This window comes from Hyaena hyaena, unplaced genomic scaffold (assembly GCF_003009895.1).
Source record: "Hyaena hyaena isolate Hyena2069 unplaced genomic scaffold, ASM300989v1 scaffold_362, whole genome shotgun sequence".
NCBI lineage: Eukaryota > Metazoa > Chordata > Mammalia > Carnivora > Hyaenidae > Hyaena > Hyaena hyaena.
In genome coordinates this window covers 718,183-739,031 of record NW_024080998.1, presented here as the reverse complement: position 1 = coordinate 739,031, position 20,849 = coordinate 718,183, and the positions used below count along the sequence as shown (strand labels likewise).

Genomic DNA, 20,849 nt, shown 5'->3' with positions numbered 1-20,849 from the left:
AATTGGGGAGAAAGGCAAGGCAAAATTATTTATAGCTGAAATAGAACTGTTTGGATTTCAGGAAACACTCTATTTGTTTAAGGGGAGTAGCCATGTCAATTCATTTCATTGGAAATGATTTGGTGATAAGGTTGAGTATTATATAAAAAACTTCAAAATTAAACAGTCTGGGAATTACATCTAAGTGTATCACTGTTTACTATTTTTCTCATTTTTAAGTGTTCCTACAATAGAGTTTATTTTCATAATGCTTCTTTACAAAAAATATTACTCACTCGCAAGAGATGCAAGGTGAGGCTGAATATGTATCTCTTTAAGAAGCACTGCTGCAGGAAGGTGAATGGTGAGGTCACACCAAGCCTCCTCTGGTAGGAAGATATAGGACCACGCAGCAGAGCGAGCCCTTCTGTGGGGAGGTGTAGCCTGTAAAAGCACCTCGGCTGGCTGGGCAGTCGGACTGCTAGATGTAATTGTACCTACAGAAGACATTTTAAATATAATAAAAATTCTGTAAAAGAACCCAAACAAAGCAATAAGAACTATCTAAATAAACCCTGAACCAGAAAAATTAGCTAAAATCATAAACATCTGATGCTACAAACTTATTTTTTACAAGTGTGTTTAGCACGATTTGTTAAAATATTCACAAAATATCAGGACATCCAGTCAACTTGCAAGGTGGTAAGTTCATTATTAATTGTTGCCTAATTTCTTTATACTCATAAATCAAATGAAAATTAAATAACAAATCTAGCACCATAATTCTTCAGTGATTTAATTAAAAACATGTTCAAGACAATCTTCAACTTGAAAAAAATCACCTTTATCTTAGTTGTCAATATTCATGAGTTAGAAGTAGGAAAAGAAATATTTAAAAAGAAACTATATAAACTGGGAAAAGGAAGAACTACCTAAAACTGAAGCTTCTTAAAAAATAACACTCAAGATGGAACAACTCCCTTAAACTGATTAACATTTACAGTGAAAACTGACATTGTATCTGCTATTTTGTTTCACAAATTTTGTTATTGTTTAACTCAGAAATAAAAATAAATGAGATCGCTAAACAGCTATTAAAAACTTCCTTCTAATCAAAAGAATGTTTCAAAAACTACTACCTTTAAAATCACTTGTTTGTAATTGGTGATATTATCACATGATCAACTTACTTCAAGAACTATTTTTGCTTCATACTAGCTAATAAAATATACAAGTTCATACCAGTAAGACTTAGTAATTCTTTTCTTACCCAGGGGTGCGAAGTTATGGATCCCTTCAGCATTGTCAGGCTCAGAAGCTAGAATTCTTGTTTTCAAAGTGCTATCAACAGCTTTATTGGGACCAGAATCAAGAAATTTCATAATAGTTGATACCATACTCCTTGCAGTGTTTACAATAGCCCTTGTACTAGTAACCATATTGTTGCAAATGAGCTGAACTCCACCTAATTTACAAAGAACACCAAATGAAAATAAGGTAGTTTGACAATGAGTCACCTTTCACACAAGACTACAAAAATGAGAACATACACTGTCAAATGAGTTAACTTAAATGACAATTTTTGTAATTTATCTTACCCATGTCATGGAATGCTTTCAAGGCGTCACTAGTATCCAATACTCTCAAAATAAACCACAGTAATGGTTCAGATAACTGGCAAGTAGCAAGAGAGCCCTAAAGAAAACCACATGTGTATTGTGACTTTAGAACAATGATTATTAGTTTCTTGTAATTAGGACAATTAAACTTATTAAATATAATATTCTTTTATAGTAAGTATTCTAAAACTACAGTCTTAATCTAAATTACAAATTCAACATATCTGCCAAAAGACATAAGAAATCTTACCTAAATCAAAAAGGAAGGGTAGTTTTTTTTCTGAACTCGAGTATTTTTTACATTAAGCATCTGTCTTTATTTTGACCCTAATGTGCACTGATTTCGTTTTCCAACAGACACTAATTTCTTTTAAAAACTGATCCTTCTCGGGGCGCCTGGGTGGCTTAGTTGGTTAAGCGTCCGACTTTCGCTTAGGTCATGATCTCGCGGTTCGTGGGTTCGAGCCCCGCGTCGGGCTCTGTGCTGACTGCCAGCTCAGAGCCTGGAGCCTATTTCAGAGTCTGTATCCCCCTCTCTCTCTGACCCTCCCTTGCTCACACTGTCTCTCTCTCTCTCTTAGAAATAAATAAAAATATTAAAAAAAAAAGAAAGAAAGTACATTTAAAAACCTGCATTTGAAAAAATTGTAAACGGACTAGAAGTTAAAATCATCACACTGGTTCCTACAATTCCACTTTATAAGAAGGAAAAATAAAAAGCAGTAATATTCTAAACTATTTTTCTTTTAAAATTACCCAAATCCCTTTTAGCTGAAAGGAAAGTAAACAAACATGCAACAAAGCTCGAAAAAATAGTCACATTAAATTTTTGATTATAACATCTACAGAGAACTTTTTGGTAGTCCACTATGCTATTTCTCGAGAAAAAGAAAACTACTTCTTGAGATCACAGGAAAACAATCTAAAATTTAAGGTTATGTTTAATGTTTTATTCTTGTATCACTGTGGTCATTTTTGACAACATGGACTCAAGAAAACTTTACATTCAAATTTTATTTAATAGTCTATAGTTCTTACTTGCTGCTGCTGCTCTTTTTCCAATATATGAATCCTCTGTCTTTGTCCTATAAATACTTCTCTGTTCCCATTGCCAGAAACTATTTAAATTACTGAAATAGTTGCCGGATTGAACTTACTTGTCTGCCCATATATCCACAGGCCATGTAGGTTAAAATTGGCTGCAGCATCATGTGAACCGTAGAAGCTTTCTTACTGAGGGTTGTCAGTATGGTAAACAGTCCATCCCCAACAGAGATAGCATCTAACCCACCATGAAAGTTCTCATGTTTGGTAAGATGCAATCCACTTGCCCCTAGTTGAAATAAAAAGATTACACATTCTTTTAACAAGTTAAAACCTTACTTACTTAAAAACCATTAACAATTAATAGAGAAAAGTCATTTTTCCTAAAACCACTGAAGGCTGGGTATATAACAGCTATATATACACGTGTATGTGTGTATATACACATTCATGTACACATATACTAGAAATTGAGATATTCATCACAGCATTCAGTAAAGCATATTTTGGAACATCTTCTTACATGAGATACCTCTGTTGTTGGTAGCAATAAAAAGAAGTTGCTCTTTTATATGACTGAGGAATATCATCTTACATATAAGCTATATATCAAGAACAAAGGAAATGGAGAGAAAAATAAGTGGTATTGTTATATAATTATGCTTCAAGACACTGAATTAAAAAAAAAAAAAAAAGGATGATTGTTTCCCTTAACAGAAAGAAAGTAAAAATAGAATGGAATTAATGGAATTAATTTTGTCACAGTTTACAGAAGTACAATATATCACCTTTCAAACAGGGAGAAAAGTGAAACAATATAGAAATTTTATATTGATGTATGCATCACAGAAATGGTTACAGTTTGGATAAAATTTTACACTGCACATTTTAAGAAAGTGAGAATCAATAAACCTTACTGGTTCCCTACTATAAAATTTGATGTGAAATTCTTTGCCTTTAAAACATTAGAGATGTGTGACTATAAAGTATGGTACCTGATACTTTATAATGAGACTGATTTTTTTTCTTAATATAAAATACAATATAAAATTACAAGTTATTTGGTTGGTATATTACAGTATTTAAAAAATTCACACTTAAAATTCTTCATAATTTCTATTTCACTTATTGACAGAAGCCACTCTATAAAAGTTTCCACTTACATCATGCTAACAAGTTTGCAATAAAGTAGCTTTACACTATAAAGTAATAAAAAAATCAATCTATGTGTTGCTAAAACAAAGAGATACAATACCAAAAAGAAGTATAAGATTAAACATTCTCAATACGTACCAATTATCATCGCCATGGCACTGCTATTACACAGGCCCAGAGCAGACAAAATCTGGCTCATAATCTGTTGGTTGGCTAACACTAAGTCAGCAACATATGCAGGTGATCCTTGAACACTACTACTGCTTCCATTACCATCTTTGCCTCCAGAGACTTTTTCCTCATCTGAAACACTGTCTGTCGTATTGGTGGTCAAAGACACTCTTGCACTGTATTCTCTATTGCCCGAAAGAGGCAGCTGTACTAAAATGTTAACCAGTTTTAACAAATCAAACATGAGTTGATCTCTTGTCATTTCGCCACAAACTGCTTTTGCATCACCTGGACGAATAAGGTTGGCAAAGAGTCCCCCAAAGCATGCTCGAGCACCCACCGAGCTATCTGATCCACTTCGAGACATTACTTTGTCTGAGCAAGTGATATAGTGGTGCACTAAAAAGGTGACAGACTCTATCACAGCAGAAATAGTACTAACTGAAACAACTTCAAAATTCTGCTCCAGAGTAAATTCTAAGAGCTTTACTTGGGCATCAAGAGGACCTTGGCCTGTCTGGAAAGCACCCCTGCAGAAAAAGAGAGAGGATTAAAAATTAATCCATCTTAAATTTTTTAAAAAAGTAACCACAATACAAGAGAGCTAACATAGTAATTAAACTCTTGGTTTTCAATGTTCCATTTTGTAGCAAATGGTTTCCATCTCTTCCTGAGTTCTTCTTACTGTCTTCCATTTGACACAAGATCAAAACTGACTTCTCTGGGGCACCTGGTTGGCTCAGTCAGTTAAGCATCCAACTTCAGCTCAGGACATGATCTCACGGTTCCTGGGATCGAGCCCTGTGTCAGGCTCTGTGCTGACAGTTAGCTCAGAGTCTAGAGCCTATCTTTGGATTCTGTATCTCCCGTTCTCTCTGACCCTCCCCTGCTCACGCTGTCTGTCTCTCTCTCAAAAATAAATAAAACGTTAAAAAATTAAAAACAAAAACAAAAAAAAACAAAAATGACTTCTCTTCCAATAGAAAACTAAATGACAAGTAATCAAAGCTACGGACTAAAATATTTCAGTATCACATGCTACTCCTAATGGAATAAACTCTGGTTTTTCATATCCTCAAATGGTACAATTTTAAACATTTTCTACTGATTATGATTTTCAAAAATTAAGATTCAGTCAAATAATTCTTACGCATCAAAGTTAAATGCTCTCAAGTTCTGCGTATGCCTAAAATATAAAAAACCTGGAGAAAATACTGCTCCCAAATTAACAAGAAAAAGTGAAACTAACTATAAAGTCACATAAACTCATTACAGAGCTGGAAATCCATGAAGGATAGGCACCTCCAAAGAGACAGAACAGAAGCTTGGCTTTCCCGTGACAGAACCTGAGAACAGACACTGGCAACATACAAATGAGTGAGAATTCAGCTAATATATTTAACAAACTGCTAAATTCTGGTGTCTGCAATAGTGACAGCACAGAACCTTTGATGTTCAAACCCATTCACAGACACCCAACTTTACAAACTCCCTGCATCACACTTTCCCATGCATCTATTCCATTTAGCTGTTCCTGAGTTATATAATTTATAATAAATCAGTAAATGTAAGTGCTTTTCCTGGGTTCTGTGTGTCATTTTTACAATACCAAAACTGAGGAGGGTGCTGTGAGAACCCTTGAATTTGTACCCAAATCTGACAGAAGCGTGCCAACTTGCAACTTACAAGTGCCCTCTAAAGTGAGGCCAGTCTTACGGTACTGAGTAGCTAAAACTGTGAGTCTGACATTAACTTTGGATAGTGCTAGAACAGGACTGAGTTGTAAGACAAAGCTTCATGTCAGTTCTCTGAAAATACCAAAAATAATGATAAACTTCTGGCAAGAATGACATAAATAAATAAATAACAATTACCAATATCAGTAATGAAAATAGGAATCGAAGTAGAGCCCATCAACATTAAAAGGATAATAAGGAAATACAAATAATTCAACAACATAGATGAAATGAACAAATTCTGGCAAGATGCAAACTGTCAAATCTCACTCAAGAAGAAATACAAAACATTAATAATCCTTTACTATAAGATAAATTGAAAATGTTTTCTATAAGAAAACTCCAGACTCAGCATCCATCAGTGGTGAGTACTATCAAATATTTAAGTCATCAATTTTTCACAGCTCCTTTCAGAAAACAAAAAAGGGATCACTCATTTTATGAGCCCAGAATTAACTTGTATAAAAAACAGGCACTTTTCATAAAAACCAGACATTGTAAGAAAAATGCAAACATTTTTTGCATGCTTCATAAAGATAGATTCAAAAATCAACAAAATGTTAACTAATTCAATTTAGCAAGATATAAAAAGGATAATATATCATGACCAAGTGAGCAGTGAGTCTATCCTGGGACCATATATTGATCAACACTTTTTAAAAAATCAATGTAACTCACCGAATTTATAGACTACACAAGAAACAACATACGATCATTTGAAAAGATGCAGAGAAAGCATTTCCCAAAATCCAAGGGTAACACGTGATTTTTTCAAAGTCTTAGCAAATTAAGAACATAAAAAACCACAAATTGCTATCAGGGATCTACAAAGGAAGCTACAGCTAGTAACATTTCGACCTGTGACCAAAAGACAATTTTTGTCATTTCAACTGATCATATTGAAAGTACTAACCAGGGCATTAAGAGATGGAGAAGGGCAGGGCAGGGGTTGGAGGTGAAGACATATACACTAGAAAGGAAGAAGATCATTTTCATCCAGTGACTACATGACTGGGTACAAAGAAAAATCGAAAGAGGCTATGTAACTCTTCCTTAATTGATCTGTAGACCAATGCATTCTCAATCAAAATCCAGCAGGGTTTTGTTTTATTTCGAGCAGTGCAGATGAGAATCACTAAACGTACTCTAAAACTTAAGTGGAAAAGCAAAGGAACCAGAATAGCCAAAACAATTCTGAAAAAAAGAACAAACTTGGGAAGCCAACACTACCAGATTTCAAGAAACTATGGAGGAACCAAGGCAATACAGTATTAGAAAAGTAGAGACACAAACATCAATTCTACAGAAGAGTCCAGAAATATTTCAAATATGGTTAAAAAAAACCCTGATTTTTGAAAAGCATACAAAGAAAATTCAATGAAAAAAGCATAGCCTTTACAACAAATGGCATAGGAATAACTAGACATCCATAGGCAAAACAAACAAAAACAACAAAAAAACAAAGAAAAACCTTGGACCCAAAAGTAACATAAACTTAAATGTAAAAACAAAACTCAAATTTCTAGAAGAAAACATAGCAGATCATGCGCAGGACCTTAGGTTAGGCAAGAATTTTTTTTTATGACACAAAAATAATATGTAAGGAAAAATGTGACAAATAAGACTTCATTAAAATAGAAAACTTGTTTTCTGAAGGTTACTGTTAAGAAAATGAAAATATAATCCAAACGCCAATAGAAAGTATCTGCAGGGACACCTGGGTGGCTCAGTCTCAGAGTGTCTGACTTTAGCTCAGGTCATGCATGATCTTGAAGTCGGTGAGTTTGAGACCGGCATTGGGATCTGTGCTGACAGCTAGGAGCCTAGAACCTGCTTCAAATTTTTGCTCTCTCTCTCTCTCTCTGTGACCATCCCCTGCCTATGCTGTCTTTCTCTCGCTCTTGAAAATAAACAAATATTTAAGGAAAAAAAAAAGTATCTGCAAAACACTTACCTGATAAAACTGAGTATCATGTTTATATTAAGATTAAGTATTTCTTTCTGGTCATTAATTTACCTAAGAGCTCCCGGCTAACTTATCAGAATACTAGAGACCTTCTTAAAAACATAGAAAACAAACAAAACATAAACCAAGACATTCTTAGCTCAGAACCTTATTGAGTTAAAGAATCTACATTAGAAAATTTACAGGGTTTGTGTAGGGCAAATGGGGCTGGATGAAAAAAGTAAGCTAAAAAAGAAAATTCCTGATCAGTTTTTGAGGCATGTCAACCTACAAATATCTCCACTTTGAAAACAAAAAAATAGTATGTAACTGAACTAAAATCAAGGCTAATATTTCTGTAAGAAATGTCAGAGCAAATATTTCATAGGAAAACTTTTACTGCTATACAACTTTACAGGAACAAGAGTATACTAAAGCATACATCTAATGAATATGTTTGGAGGTCTCATACACAGTTTAAAAAAAAAAAAGCCTAGTTAAAAGAAAAAGTAAATACATGGTGATTTTTGCTTGTCAACTGCTTTTAATTACATCACACAAAACCCTCATGTCCATGTTTTCCAAATACTGTACATGTATACATATTGTAACATCATGTCCTTGGTTTTGTGAATCTACTCCTTGCCATTATCTTTCACTGTGTATGTACAATAAGTTAAACCATACCTATTATTAGTTATTTTATTATCTTTTTAAATGTTATTTTGAGAGAGAGAGACAGAGAGAGAGAGTGAGCGAGCTAGGGAGGGGCAGAGAGAGGGAGATACAGAATCTGTCAGCACAGAGCACAATGCGCAAGCAGGAGAGGGGCAGAGAGAGGACAGAAAGAATCCCAAACAGGTTCCGAACCCAGTGAAGAGCCCAACATGGGGCTTGATCTCACAAAGTGCAAGATGATGACCTGAGCTGAGATTAAGAGTCACTTAACCAACTAAGCCACCCAGGCACTCCATAACGTAATGTCAGATATTTGAAATGCCTTACCAGTATGAAGAAAATAATGTATTAATATGATACATTAGGATATTTAACCATTTATGCATTTAAGAATAAACCCATCATGGTCACAATTTATTCTTTTAAAGTATTACTTGATTTTCATAACAAATTTATTTAGGATTTCTCTATGAGACTGGTGTGTAATTTTCTTTTGTAAGCTTTCTTTGGTTTTCTTACACACAGGTTTCAAACAAAATAAATTACACCAATCTATGAAAATGTTAAAAGCAAACAGAGATTTGACACACTCTATTCCTTCCATATAGTTCAGGAATCTGAGAGAGCAAGAATGGAATGAAAAGTCAGGAGAGAAATGAATAAATCCTTCCCCCTTAATCCCTACTATACTTATCTGTTCCCACATTAACCCCCAACAAATGGTAAGGCAAAGTTTATTTGGAGGATTATGTATGACTTCTGCATCAGGAATATATGCATACATTGAAATTTACCTTTCTGTAGAAAGTATATGAATTAGCTTGAGTAAAAATTCACTGAATATCTGAGGACATGTTGAAGAAAGATGCACTTGTAATCGGGTAAGAAATTCTTGCATAGCTTGTGTAGCAGTTGGACCAACCTAAAGAGAAATTAATTCCATTGAAAACTTTTTACTGATACTATTTATAGAATTATTTTAAAAAGCATCATTGAGTCAAGCACTATACTCTTTAATTTTTCATATGAAGAATGAAATATTAACAATGATAGCAAGACCAATTTACTTAGGTTTTGATAGATTTATTTTGAACTTAAAATTATAAATTCTTTTTCTAACATTTACTTTTCAGATAAAGAGGGAGAGCATGCATGTATGACTGGGGAAGAGTGGGGCAAGGTCCAATGTGGGACCTGCGCAGGCAGCAGCAAGCCTGATGTGGGGCTCAAACTCACAAACCATGAGATCATGACCTAAACCAAAGTCAGATGTTCAACTGACTGAGCCAACCAGGTGCCCCTAAAATCATAAATTCTAATATCAATAATTTTAGCATTATGGTTTAGAACTCATAGGTTTATGTAACTCAAGACAGAAAAAAATTCACCAGAATTACACAAGAAATATCTTCACAATGATTCAAAAGTACAAAGAATTTTTGCACCGATTTTCACCAACCACCCTACTAATACCCATTTCACAGCAGAAGCACTCAAAGAAGTTAAGTAATCCACAAGTGGTCATGCTTCGAATGACTAGCAGAGCAAACACGAAAATGGATAAAAAAACCAAAATCACAGACTCCAAAGGTACAAACCTGTACCAATTAATAAGAAACTGCTTTCCCAAACTTGTATCTTGTCAATGAAAGAAATGATAGTGAAAACACACTAGTTAACCTGAGGTATGTTTTGGAATGTTTTTTAACACTTCTCTGTATGATCTTATTCTATCCTTATTTACTATGATCATAAAAATTTTGAGGTGTTTTGGTAAAATAAAATGCAATGTAATTCTTCAAATTGTTTTAAAGTTAGATAAAATTAATTTCCAATACTAACCACCAAAGTCACAGCATTCTTAACCAAACCTCCTCTATAAAACTAAGATCTTAGGGGCGCCTGGGTGCTTCAGTCGGTTAAGTGTCTGACTTCGGCTCAGGTCATGATCTCATGGTTCGTGGGTTCGAGCCCTGTGTCAGGCTCTGTGCTGACAGCTGGCTCAGAACCTGAAGCCTGCTTCAGATTCTGTGTCTCCCTCTCTCTCTGACCCTCCCCTACTCACTTGCTCTCCCTCCCTCTCTCTCTCTCTCAGAAATAAAAAACATTAAAAATTAAAAAAAAAACAAAAACTAAGATCTTAGAGGAAAGCTTGCTTTTCAATAACTTACTCTGCCTTAAAAAAAAAAAAAAACCCTATTTAATACATGGAATGCTCTCCAATACCTAGCTCCACCACTAGCAAGTTGTGGAATTGTAAGCAATGCAGATACTGCATTTTTTCTTTTTCTTAATTTATTTTTTGAGAGACAAAGAAAGACAGAGCACAAGGCAGGGGAGAGACAGAGAGAGAGGAAGACAGAAAATCCAAAGCAGGCTCTAGGCTGTGAGCTGTCAGCACAGAGTCCAATGCGGGGCTCAAACCCACGAACTGCAAGATCATGACCTAAACCAAAGCTGGGACATCCAACCGACTGAGCCACCCAGGCGTCCCTGCATTTTTTTCTTATATATAAAATAATGAAGTTACAATCAGTGATCCCAGGAATCCTCACATTCCCAATTCATGAATCTATATGTACAATAATCACCTATAATATGCCTCTGCTCCCACCAAAACTCTGGCCCAATTTTACTATAATAGTTTTTTTCTCCCTTATTTTCATCCTTGTCTCACTTGTTTTATTGTGATCTGCAAAATTAAAGTATGTGCAGTAAGAGAGTACTGACTAAATGTATCCAAGAGAATTTAAAAATCCAAGAAGGCAGAGACTTGGTCTTGGTAAATACTTATATCCCTAGTACCAAGAAAATACATGGACCCAGCACATAGAAGGCTGTTAAAAACTTATTGAATAGGGGTGCCTGGTTGGCTCTGTTGGTTGAGTTCCACTCTTGATTTGAGCTCAGGTCATCATGTTTTGTGAGTGCAAGCCCCACATCAGGCTCTGTGCTGACAGTATGGAGCCTGTCTAGGTTTCTCTCTTCCTCTCTCTCTGTCTATCCCACTCACAATCTCTCTCTCAAAAATAAATAAATAAACATTAAAAAAACTTACTGACTAAATGAAACAATAGAAAGGATGATATTATTGTAGATTACACAACGAAATGAGATTTTGTCTAATGGCAAATCCAGAGAAAAATTTATAAATTTAAATGATGATAATGTTGTGCAGCCTCCACTAAAAAGATGCTATGAACACTAAATTTATATTTATATAAAAAGAAATATAATGAGGGCAACTGGGTGTCTCAGTTAAGTGTCCAATTCTTGATTTCAGCTCAGGTCATGATCTCATAGTCATTGAGATTGAGCCCCACATCAGGCTCTATACAGAGCATGGAGCCTGCTTGAGATTCTCTCTGTCCCTCCCCTGCTCACGCTCTCTTTCTCTCTCTCTCTCTCTCAAAAGAAAAAGGGAAGTATAATAATATAGGAATATTTTAAAAAGCAATACAATGTAACAAGTAACTAAGCTGACACAAGTAAAGTTTATAATAAGATGAAAAATGTTTCTAAGCTCTGAGCAATGTAACTTGCTTTTCAAATAATATATTCAATATTATAAAATGACTAAGTTAGGTAGAGTATCAGTCTTAATAGCAGAGGTCATTAAACATAGTACATTTTTTTTAAACAACTTTTTAAATTCTTAGGGCGCCTGGGTGGCTCAGTTGATTAAGCATCTGATTTTGGTTCAGGTCATGATGTCACAGTTCATGAGTTTGAGCTTCTCTCTCTGTGCCCCTCCTGGGATTCTCTCTCTCTCTCTCCCCCTCTCTCTAGCCTTCCTTCAGTTGTGCCCTCCTTCTCTCAAAAAAACAAAACAAAACAAACTTTTTTAATTCCAAGTTTCTTAAATGTTTCCCTGACTTTCAGGTAAGCATTTTTTCAGAATGTTTCTTAAATTGTCCCAAAATTAATGCCAAAAATACATATCTGAATGTATATCCTGTAAAAATTCAAGTAAAAATTTACTACCAGCTGTGCAGTTTCAGTATAACTATTACTATATATCATTCAAAACATTTCATTCAGTACATTGAAATATAAAACAATATCATTTCATATCTTAGCAATGAAGATTTTATTTATTAGTTATATTTAGTTTTTCTATAAAATATAACATGTTTACTGAACTGTCTGGGCCTATCACTAGTTTTCAAAAGCCACCGTACCTGCGGACTGTGTTGATTTGTTCCATGTGGACTGGTGCCAGATAGAAATTTCACTAACACATGAATCAGGTTTGGATCGGAAACCAGCAGATGAGCAGTGCTCTCCTGAGTTCCAATGGCACTGCTTGAACCAGCTGTAAAACAGTTTTTAAAAAATGCTCTTAACAAATGGACCCTGAAAGAATGGAAATGCAGTATCTCAAATACCTTTTAGTTTCAAGGAACACTCACATATTCCTGGAAGTCAGTTTATTAAAAGGGTCTGTATCTCTACTGCATTGACTGTATTGGGCTCGTTCTGTATTTTCATCTATCACAGATCTCCTATGGCCTCTCTCCTAATCCGACTGTAAAAATAGCTGGTTTAAAGTGCATCTTATTTAGTATACAGTCAAGTGAAAAGAAATTGGAAAATAAATAAACAAATGCTTACTGACCTTTAAGTGAGCCTATTCTTGGTAATTATTTCCCTCTTTCAGAAAAAGGGACCTACTTTTCAGGTAGATTTTAACCCTGTTTTCTAAAATAAATCTAGGCAAACACTATTCATTTTTGCAGGCCAGTACCACAAAGGTTGTACACTGTTCAAAGATATTCAGGTAACAAGCCAGCTTTCTGAACTGAATAATATCCTTTGAGTTAAATTAAATCTATCTTCAATATGAGACAAGGAGGCTTTTGAAGCTATATTTGGAAAGCATATTCCAACCAAAAAAAAGGAAAAGCACTTTGATGCTAAATAATGATTTAAACTGATCTATTTATCAATGTGACAAAGTTTTCTATTTAGTGAAATTAACCCCAGAAAGAACAGGGATAAAATTTACCCACCTCTTGTCATAATCTATAGACGGAACAAGGATTTCAATTCACAAATGGCAAGTCCTTGTTTTCTAGTCTGAACTTTCACCCCTATCTTAACAACAATCTCAAGAATGTCAGAATAAATCCAGACTTAAAAGTGAAAAGTAAAACCAATGTGCACTACAGAAGATAACATAGAAGGGATCTAGATGTGGAAACAAAAACCTAGGAATCTAATTATATGTTCATGATTATAATAAATCACTTTTAAGTGCAAAGAGACTTTAAAAAGAATAACATCAAACAGTAAACATTTGACTTCGTACTTTAAAAGCAATCACTTTTGTTTTAATACACAGTAAGGTTATAGAAAGTAAAACTAGGATTTGAATTTGTGATGGCAGATGAGAGTAAGCTGTCAAAGTAAAGAAGCACAAAGCCTATATTTGAGAACAAATTCAGACGAGGCATATTCAAAGAAGGAACATAATCTTCACAACTGTATCACTTCCTAGAAAAATCTTTAGAATCTGATAGTAAGAATAAAAATGTATGTGTGAGAGACTTAAAGGAATAGATTTAAAGGAACAAATCTGTAAACTTACAATTAAGCTGCATATTCGTCATGAGCGTTAGACTATGAAGCACAAGGCACCAAGTCCGGAGGAGAGTGTTGGGATACCAAGCTAACACGGTGAGGAAGCTAGTTATTGAAGCTACACAGAAACGAGAAAGGGGGAAATTGTTCATTAATGATAACCAAATGTTTCTTAAGAATTAAAAACGAAATGGATAAATTTAGAAACATGACACTATTTCTTTACATCAACTCAACACCTAGTGGCTTCAAAACATACAAATGAAAAGAGTTCCCTGTTAAACAGCACTAAAGAATTAAGAAAAAAAAAAGTTTTATGGCTGAGTTTAAAGCTCAGCCCATAGTCCATAAAATAACATGTTATCACCATAAACATGCTGTCCTTTTCAAACTACAGGCACTTCTACTGCAACAGTTTTACTAAAAATCTTCATATTCTGCAAGACCTGAAGCCGAAAATAATAGGGGATCCTGGAAAAACAGGGATGGGGTAAAACCTCTGAAAACCAATAAAACTTCACAGCAAAAGCATCAATTAGAACAAAAATCAGATCACCTGAAGGCCCAAGCAGGAAGCATTATGGCAGCTGGAAAAGCCAAAAAAGTTATTCAAGTGCGCAAACATAATACAGTGCTGAGACTGTACTCTAAAAACACCCTTGAAAATTGGCTGATTCCAGATTTCAGGCTAAAATATAAACAGAATGGAACATTTACTATACTTTAAAAGCTAACAAAAACACAGTCATGTATTTAAAAAAAAAAAAAGAAAGAAAGAAAGAAAGAAAGAACAAATGAAAGAGCACCTCCCTGGCCACAAATGGCAAAATTTTAGCATCAGTAAGCATAACAATTGTAATAAAAACTGAAAAATATTTTTAAATCCCTGAATTTATACAACATTTATTAAAGAAACTAAATGGTCATGCACGTAGACTACCTGTGAACCAATTGAATTTAAAAACTAAAGAGGGGCGCCTGGGTGGCTTAGTCGGTTAAGCGTCCGACTTTCTCTTAGGTCATGATCTCGCGGTTCGTGGGTTTGAGCCCCATGTCGGGCTCTGTGCTGACTGCCAGCTCAGAGCCTGGAGGCTATTTCAGAGTCTGTATCTCCCTCTCTCTCTGACCCTCCCATGCTCATGCTGTCTCTCTCTCTCTCCTAGAAATAAATAAAAATATTAAAAAATAATAATTAAAAAATAAATAAAAACTAAAGAACTGCTGGCATTTTCCCTGCCTCTACTATACAAATTATACCAACAGAGGGTGACAGAATAGCCTATAAACTTTCCCTTTATATATTTCAACTAAAATGAAAAAGTGACAGAAACAGACTATCCTCATTTTGAAACCTCTAATGAATTATTAATGCCATTCAGCATCAGTATTAAACAATGTAAAAATTGAGGTGACCTATGAAACTGCTTTTTTTTTTTTAAAGAATTTTTTTTTACTATTTATTTTTGAGAGAGCTAGACATAGAAAGCTGTGCAAGCAGGGAAGGGGCAGAGAGGATCCAAAGCAAGCTCAGCAGAGAGCCTGATGTGGGGCTCAAACTCACAAACGGTGAGATTATGACCTGAGCCAAAGTCAGATGCTTAAATGACTCAGCCACTCAGGCACCCCTGAAATTGCCTTTAAAAAAAAACTAAGCTCCAGGTCTAACTACCTATTTATAAGAAATCGAGAGGATAGCGTGGAGACACAATCACTAAAATTCAGGAATCCTGAAAAACAAACAACCAAACTTGTTTGACAAATGATTTTGTTAAGGCGATAAAAAAAGATGTAGAGGGAAGCTATACAGCTTAAGAAGGATTAAAGAAATATAATTAAAATGTGTGGACCTTATATGGATTCTATTTCAAGTTTTAAAAATTTGTAACAATTGAGACAACTAGAAATTTGAATACTAACCAGATATCTGATGATAATGATGAAGTTATTTACCTTTCTTACTAATTCCTGCTTATGTGTAATGGTTTTCACAATAATAAAGAGCACAACTTATAATAATTTATTAGTATAGTGGAAGAGATGAAAACCTATTAATTAACGCAGGGCTGGCTCTTGCCAAAGCAACGCAGATATAAGTAGGACCGTGAGCCAGTGAGACTGTCAACTCAGACTGAAAGACCAGCCTGAGAGCCATGTGAATAGAGAATGTGCCCCACTAGGAAGAAAGCACCAGAAATAGATGATCATTTAACACTTCTCTTAAAATAAAACTAAATAGATTCCTGCAGCCAGAGCCAAAGGTTAATTCTATTTCTATAGAAAAATATTATTTTATCCCATTATTTCCACATTCTTTCATTTGTCAAAAAAAAAATAAACCCAAGAGCTAACGAACACAACTTTAAAAAAAATTTTTTTAATGTTTATTTTTGAGAGAGACAGACCACGAGCAGGTGAGGAGCAGAGAAAGTGGGAAACACAGAATCTGAAGCAGGCTCCAGGCTGTGAGCTGTCAGCACACAGCCCAACACCACATGGTTTGAACTCACAAACCCTGAGGTTATGACCTGAGCCAAAGTTGGATGCTTAACTGACTGGGCTACCCTGGCGCCCCTAACTAATACAACTTCTACAGAAAACTGACATCCTTCTCCATTCTATCAGGTCCTATAGGTCTCATTCACATTTTTAGGAACTATCGTGGGACACCTGGGTGGCTCAGTCAGTTAAGTGTCAGACGTTGGCTCAGGTCATGATCTCAGGGTTTATGAGTTCAAGCCCTGCATCAAGCTCTATGCTGACAGTTCAGAACCTGGAGCCTGCTTCAGATGCTGTGTCTCCCTCTCTATCTCTCTGTCCCTACCCTGCTCACGCTCTCTCAAAACAAGAAAGAAAGGAAGAAAGAAAGGAAGGAAGGACAGAAGGAAAGAAGGAAGGAAGGAAGGCAGGCAGGCAGGCAGGCAAGAAAGCAAGCAAGAAAGAAAGGAAGATACCAGTGGCAACAGAACAGTTTAAGAATAAAACAAATATGGGTGTCTTCATGAATGGCTCAGTCGGTTAAGCATCTGACTTCAGCTCAGGTCATGATCTCACCGCTCGTGGGTTCGAGCCATGCATCGGGCTCTGTGCTGACAGCTCAGAGCCTGGAGCCTGCTTTTGATTTTTTGTCTCCCTCTCTCTTTGACCCTCCCATGCTCACGCTGTCTCTCTCAAATAAAACATTTTTTTAAATTATATTAAAAAATAAATATTTTAGAAAATATAAAGATGTTAACACTTCAAGTTTTAGTTGCACATAGACATAAGATAATATAAGCCAGAGAATAAGTTTTTTGTTCTCTTCACGGCTAATTATTGTCAGTGTATAAAAAAAACAACTTTTTTCCACTAAAACATTATAACCCTAATGATAAAGATTAGGTATATGTTAACCTAATCATTGACTTTTTAGTTTATTTATAGTATGTTAATAATTTTTCTTCTAATAAATCTTACCCTGATTTAATGAAATGACAGGTATTCGATTAGCATTATATAAAAAAATGTCTGCTCCATTTTCTTTGTTTCCAGATGAACTAGAATTCAGACTCAATGTGAGCCACAACTGGAGAAGTGATTCCAACTGAAAAAGAATGAAAATTGACAGGAGGAAAGAAAACATACCTATTATGTAATGAAATACTGTTAAATAAAAACCTTATGAATGATTCCTTATGAGTAATTAATTTTATGATTAAATATTTCCTCTGGCTACTCCAATTTAGTTGGCAAGCAAACATCTCACACTTCTTAATGAAAGAAAATTTAACTAAATTAAAATTTATAATGTACCTAATACATATGGTTTTCTAAATTATAATAGGTGACTCAAGTCTTTAAATACAGAGGCATATACAACATATAACTGGAACTAAACTAATAAACCTTAAACATCATAAAAATTATAAAAACCTACCACTGAGGAGCTGTGGCTATGAAAGGATCTCCAATACCTTTCCATCTGAGATAATGAATAAAACACCCTTTCTGGTTGAGAAAGATCTCCCCAGTTATTTTAATCTTTTATTAGGCTGGCAATACTTGTAAAATACACCACTTCTCCTGAAGTCATACCTGGACATGATGGACTTGAAGCATGGAAAAAAGTTTGTTGAAACAAACATTTAACATTGGGACAGATGATAACTGTATAATTAGCTGGTTGGATTGGCTTGCTGCTTGTAAACCCCCTAGAAGTGAATCATCTGTTCCAGTAGGAGACTGTGATACTGAAAATTAAACACAATTATGATTTTATACACAAAAAGTATCAGGAGAAACATTCACTAGCTATTAGTATGTACAGGTAAGTGACGATCTTAAAAACACTTTTTTAATTGCATTCCTAAGAATGGTTCATTATATTATTTGAAAATTTGTTTTTACAACATTACCTGAAGGTCAAAAAGACAATCACCAAAGAGAGAAGCTCCCCAATTCACAGCACTTGTCCATCAAAGCAACAAAACCTTACTCTCTAGCAATTTCTATTTTCAATTTTTTCCTAATTAATAAAAGAGGAAAAGGAAGAAAAAGAAGAATCTTGACTAATTCTTAAGAAAGTAGTTTTAGAATAATTTAGACACTAGCTCATTGATTCTTAACCTTGATTACACATTAAAATTACCTGGGAAGCATCAAAAAATTCTGAATCTCAGGTCACACACCAACCTAATAAACAGTTACATATTCATGGGGAATAGAGATATACATGAACTCTAAGAGAGGTTTTCCATAGAAAGGTTATTTAGAAAGTCACTAAAACGGGGACAAAGTTCTGAACAGTATAAAAATCAAAAGATACAATAGTAATAGGAAGTGATACAAATTACAAAAGCATCTTCTAATAAATTATTTTAAACAAGAAATATTTAACAAAGAAAAGGACTACTTAGGTCAGTACTAGTTGTCTGTGGTCACAGAGAGGCTGACCCAACAAAAGAGATCCCTCCATTACATGAAAGATAAGGTGCAATAATATTCATGTACCAATATCAAGATGATACAACACTAGAACATTTCTTCAGTTTTTCACCGTTTTTTCTATAGCTCCTAAGGTAAGAAATAAATGAAAACAGCAAAGTGGATGAATTTAATTTGACATAGAAATACTTAAAGACCCAAATTTCTCTAATGCACTGTGAACTCTCCTTCAGAGAAGGAGAACATGATGCTTTTCCTAGGTTCTAACTAGTACATCTGCTCCTTTACTCAGCATACTCCAGAGAAGGTGAAGGGAAATAAAAAACATCACCATCTCCTCAGCAAAGCTGCTCAATCTTTTGTCTTTGAGAGACAGGCTGCTATCTTAACTGTGCTCACCTGACAGGAGGCAATCCAGCCACGTCTAGTACTCTACTTCAGCAGACTTACAGCCTCATGATTAAGACTGGCAGGCACCTGACTGTGGAAGTTTCTGTATCAGCCATGCCCACTTGTTTGGATATTGTCTATGGCTACTTTATTACTACAAAGTCAGAGTTGTGTAGTAACAACACACACTACAGCTTAGAAAGCCTAAAATATTTACTATCTGGTCCTTTATATAAAAAGTTTACCCTCCTGTGATATAGATAATCAGGTAGTAAATCCTCAGTTCGACAGTTCAGTTAGGCCCATATATATCTCTTCCATCCTAGTCTTTAAGGATGACAAAGATGCCACTGCAGTAGTACCCTCTTATCAATAGTTTTGTTTCCCATGGCTTCTGGTTTCTTTTACTAGCAGTCAACTGCAGTCAGGAAGCAGATGATCCTCTGATTGATGTACAATCAGAAGGTCAACAGTAGCCTAACACTCCATCACTACACCCATGTCATTCACCATACTTCATTACATCATGCAGGCGTTTTATCATCAAAAATCACCACTAGAAGGGTGAATAAATAACATATTTTGAGGAAGAGAACACATTCACACCTTTATTACAGTATTGATTATAACTGTTCTTTCTATTTTATTATTATTGTTAATTTCTTACTGTGCCTAATTTGTAAATCAAACTTTATCATAGATATGTATAGAAAAAATATGGTATATATATGGTTCAGTACTATCTGTGGTTTCAGGCATCCACTGGGGGTCTTGAAAATTATTTCTCTCAGAAAAGGGGGTGTTTCTGTATCTAAAAACCCACTTTATACTAACTGTGGATATAATGCAAGAAACTCCCAGGCGGCTAGCTAAACAAACAACTCTAGGAATTTGATTAACTTCACAACACCACAATAACAAAACATCACTCGGGTTTTTGGACTGAATGTAAGCGTACTACTCCATGGAGGCATTTTGTTGCCCCCTCCACTTTCCCATTTATTAATCCTATGTCTTTTTTTTCAATTGCTACTAACCTAGTGATGGAGACGCACTATAGACTTAGCTTACTCAGATTCACAACATATATGGAATTTAAAAATTTGTCCTCGCTGAATGCACTTAGAAAGAACTAAGAGAGGGGCGCCTGGGTGTCTCAGTCAGTTGAGCGTCCGACTTTGGCTCAGGTCATGATCTCACAGTTTGTGGGTTTGAGCCCTGCATCGGGCTCTGTGCTGACAGCTCAGAGCCTGGAGCCAGCTTCAGATCCTGTGTCTCCCTCTTTCTCTCACCCTCCCCTGCTCACGCTGTCTCTCTCTCTCTCAAAAATAAATAAAACATTAAAAAAAATTTTAATACAAAATAAAAAAAATAACCAAGAGATAAATCATTCATTGTAATATTCTAAGAATGGTGATTTTCACTTACATGTAGGAGACGTATTTGTTAGTGCCTGTAAAATGGAATCTGCTTCCAAAGTAGACATCATTTTCAACATAAGTTCCGCTTGTTGTTCAAGTCCAACTTCTAGGCGAGCATCCAGAGCTACAAAGGGGAATTAAAAGAAAAAACAGCCATTTGGTAATTATTACCCATGTCCTATTTCCTATAATAAAATGTCTACATCCA

The 20,849-nt window shown here is 35.1% G+C and overlaps 1 protein-coding gene across 4 annotated transcripts in view; it reads right to left on the bottom strand.

Moving 5' to 3' along the window:
* BIRC6 (baculoviral IAP repeat containing 6) overlaps positions 1-20,849 on the bottom strand; it is a 223,608-nt gene that overhangs the window by 94,306 nt on the left and 108,453 nt on the right. For all 4 annotated transcript variants that reach the window (XR_005531445.1, XM_039250287.1, XM_039250288.1 and 1 more), the window contains exons 40-50: positions 20,649-20,765; positions 17,982-18,136; positions 17,364-17,490; positions 13,918-14,028; positions 12,509-12,642; positions 9,122-9,249; positions 3,936-4,498; positions 2,756-2,931; positions 1,578-1,674; positions 1,250-1,444; positions 276-476 (exon numbers count right to left, since the gene is read on the bottom strand). Coding sequence is in view for 3 of the 4 variants with exons in the window: in XM_039250287.1 (XP_039106218.1) it covers positions 276-476; positions 1,250-1,444; positions 1,578-1,674; positions 2,756-2,931; positions 3,936-4,498; positions 9,122-9,249; positions 12,509-12,642; positions 13,918-14,028; positions 17,364-17,490; positions 17,982-18,136; positions 20,649-20,765 (2,004 nt within the window). In the remaining variant the exon portion in view is untranslated. The remainder of the gene's footprint in view (positions 1-275; positions 477-1,249; positions 1,445-1,577; positions 1,675-2,755; positions 2,932-3,935; positions 4,499-9,121; positions 9,250-12,508; positions 12,643-13,917; positions 14,029-17,363; positions 17,491-17,981; positions 18,137-20,648; positions 20,766-20,849) is intronic.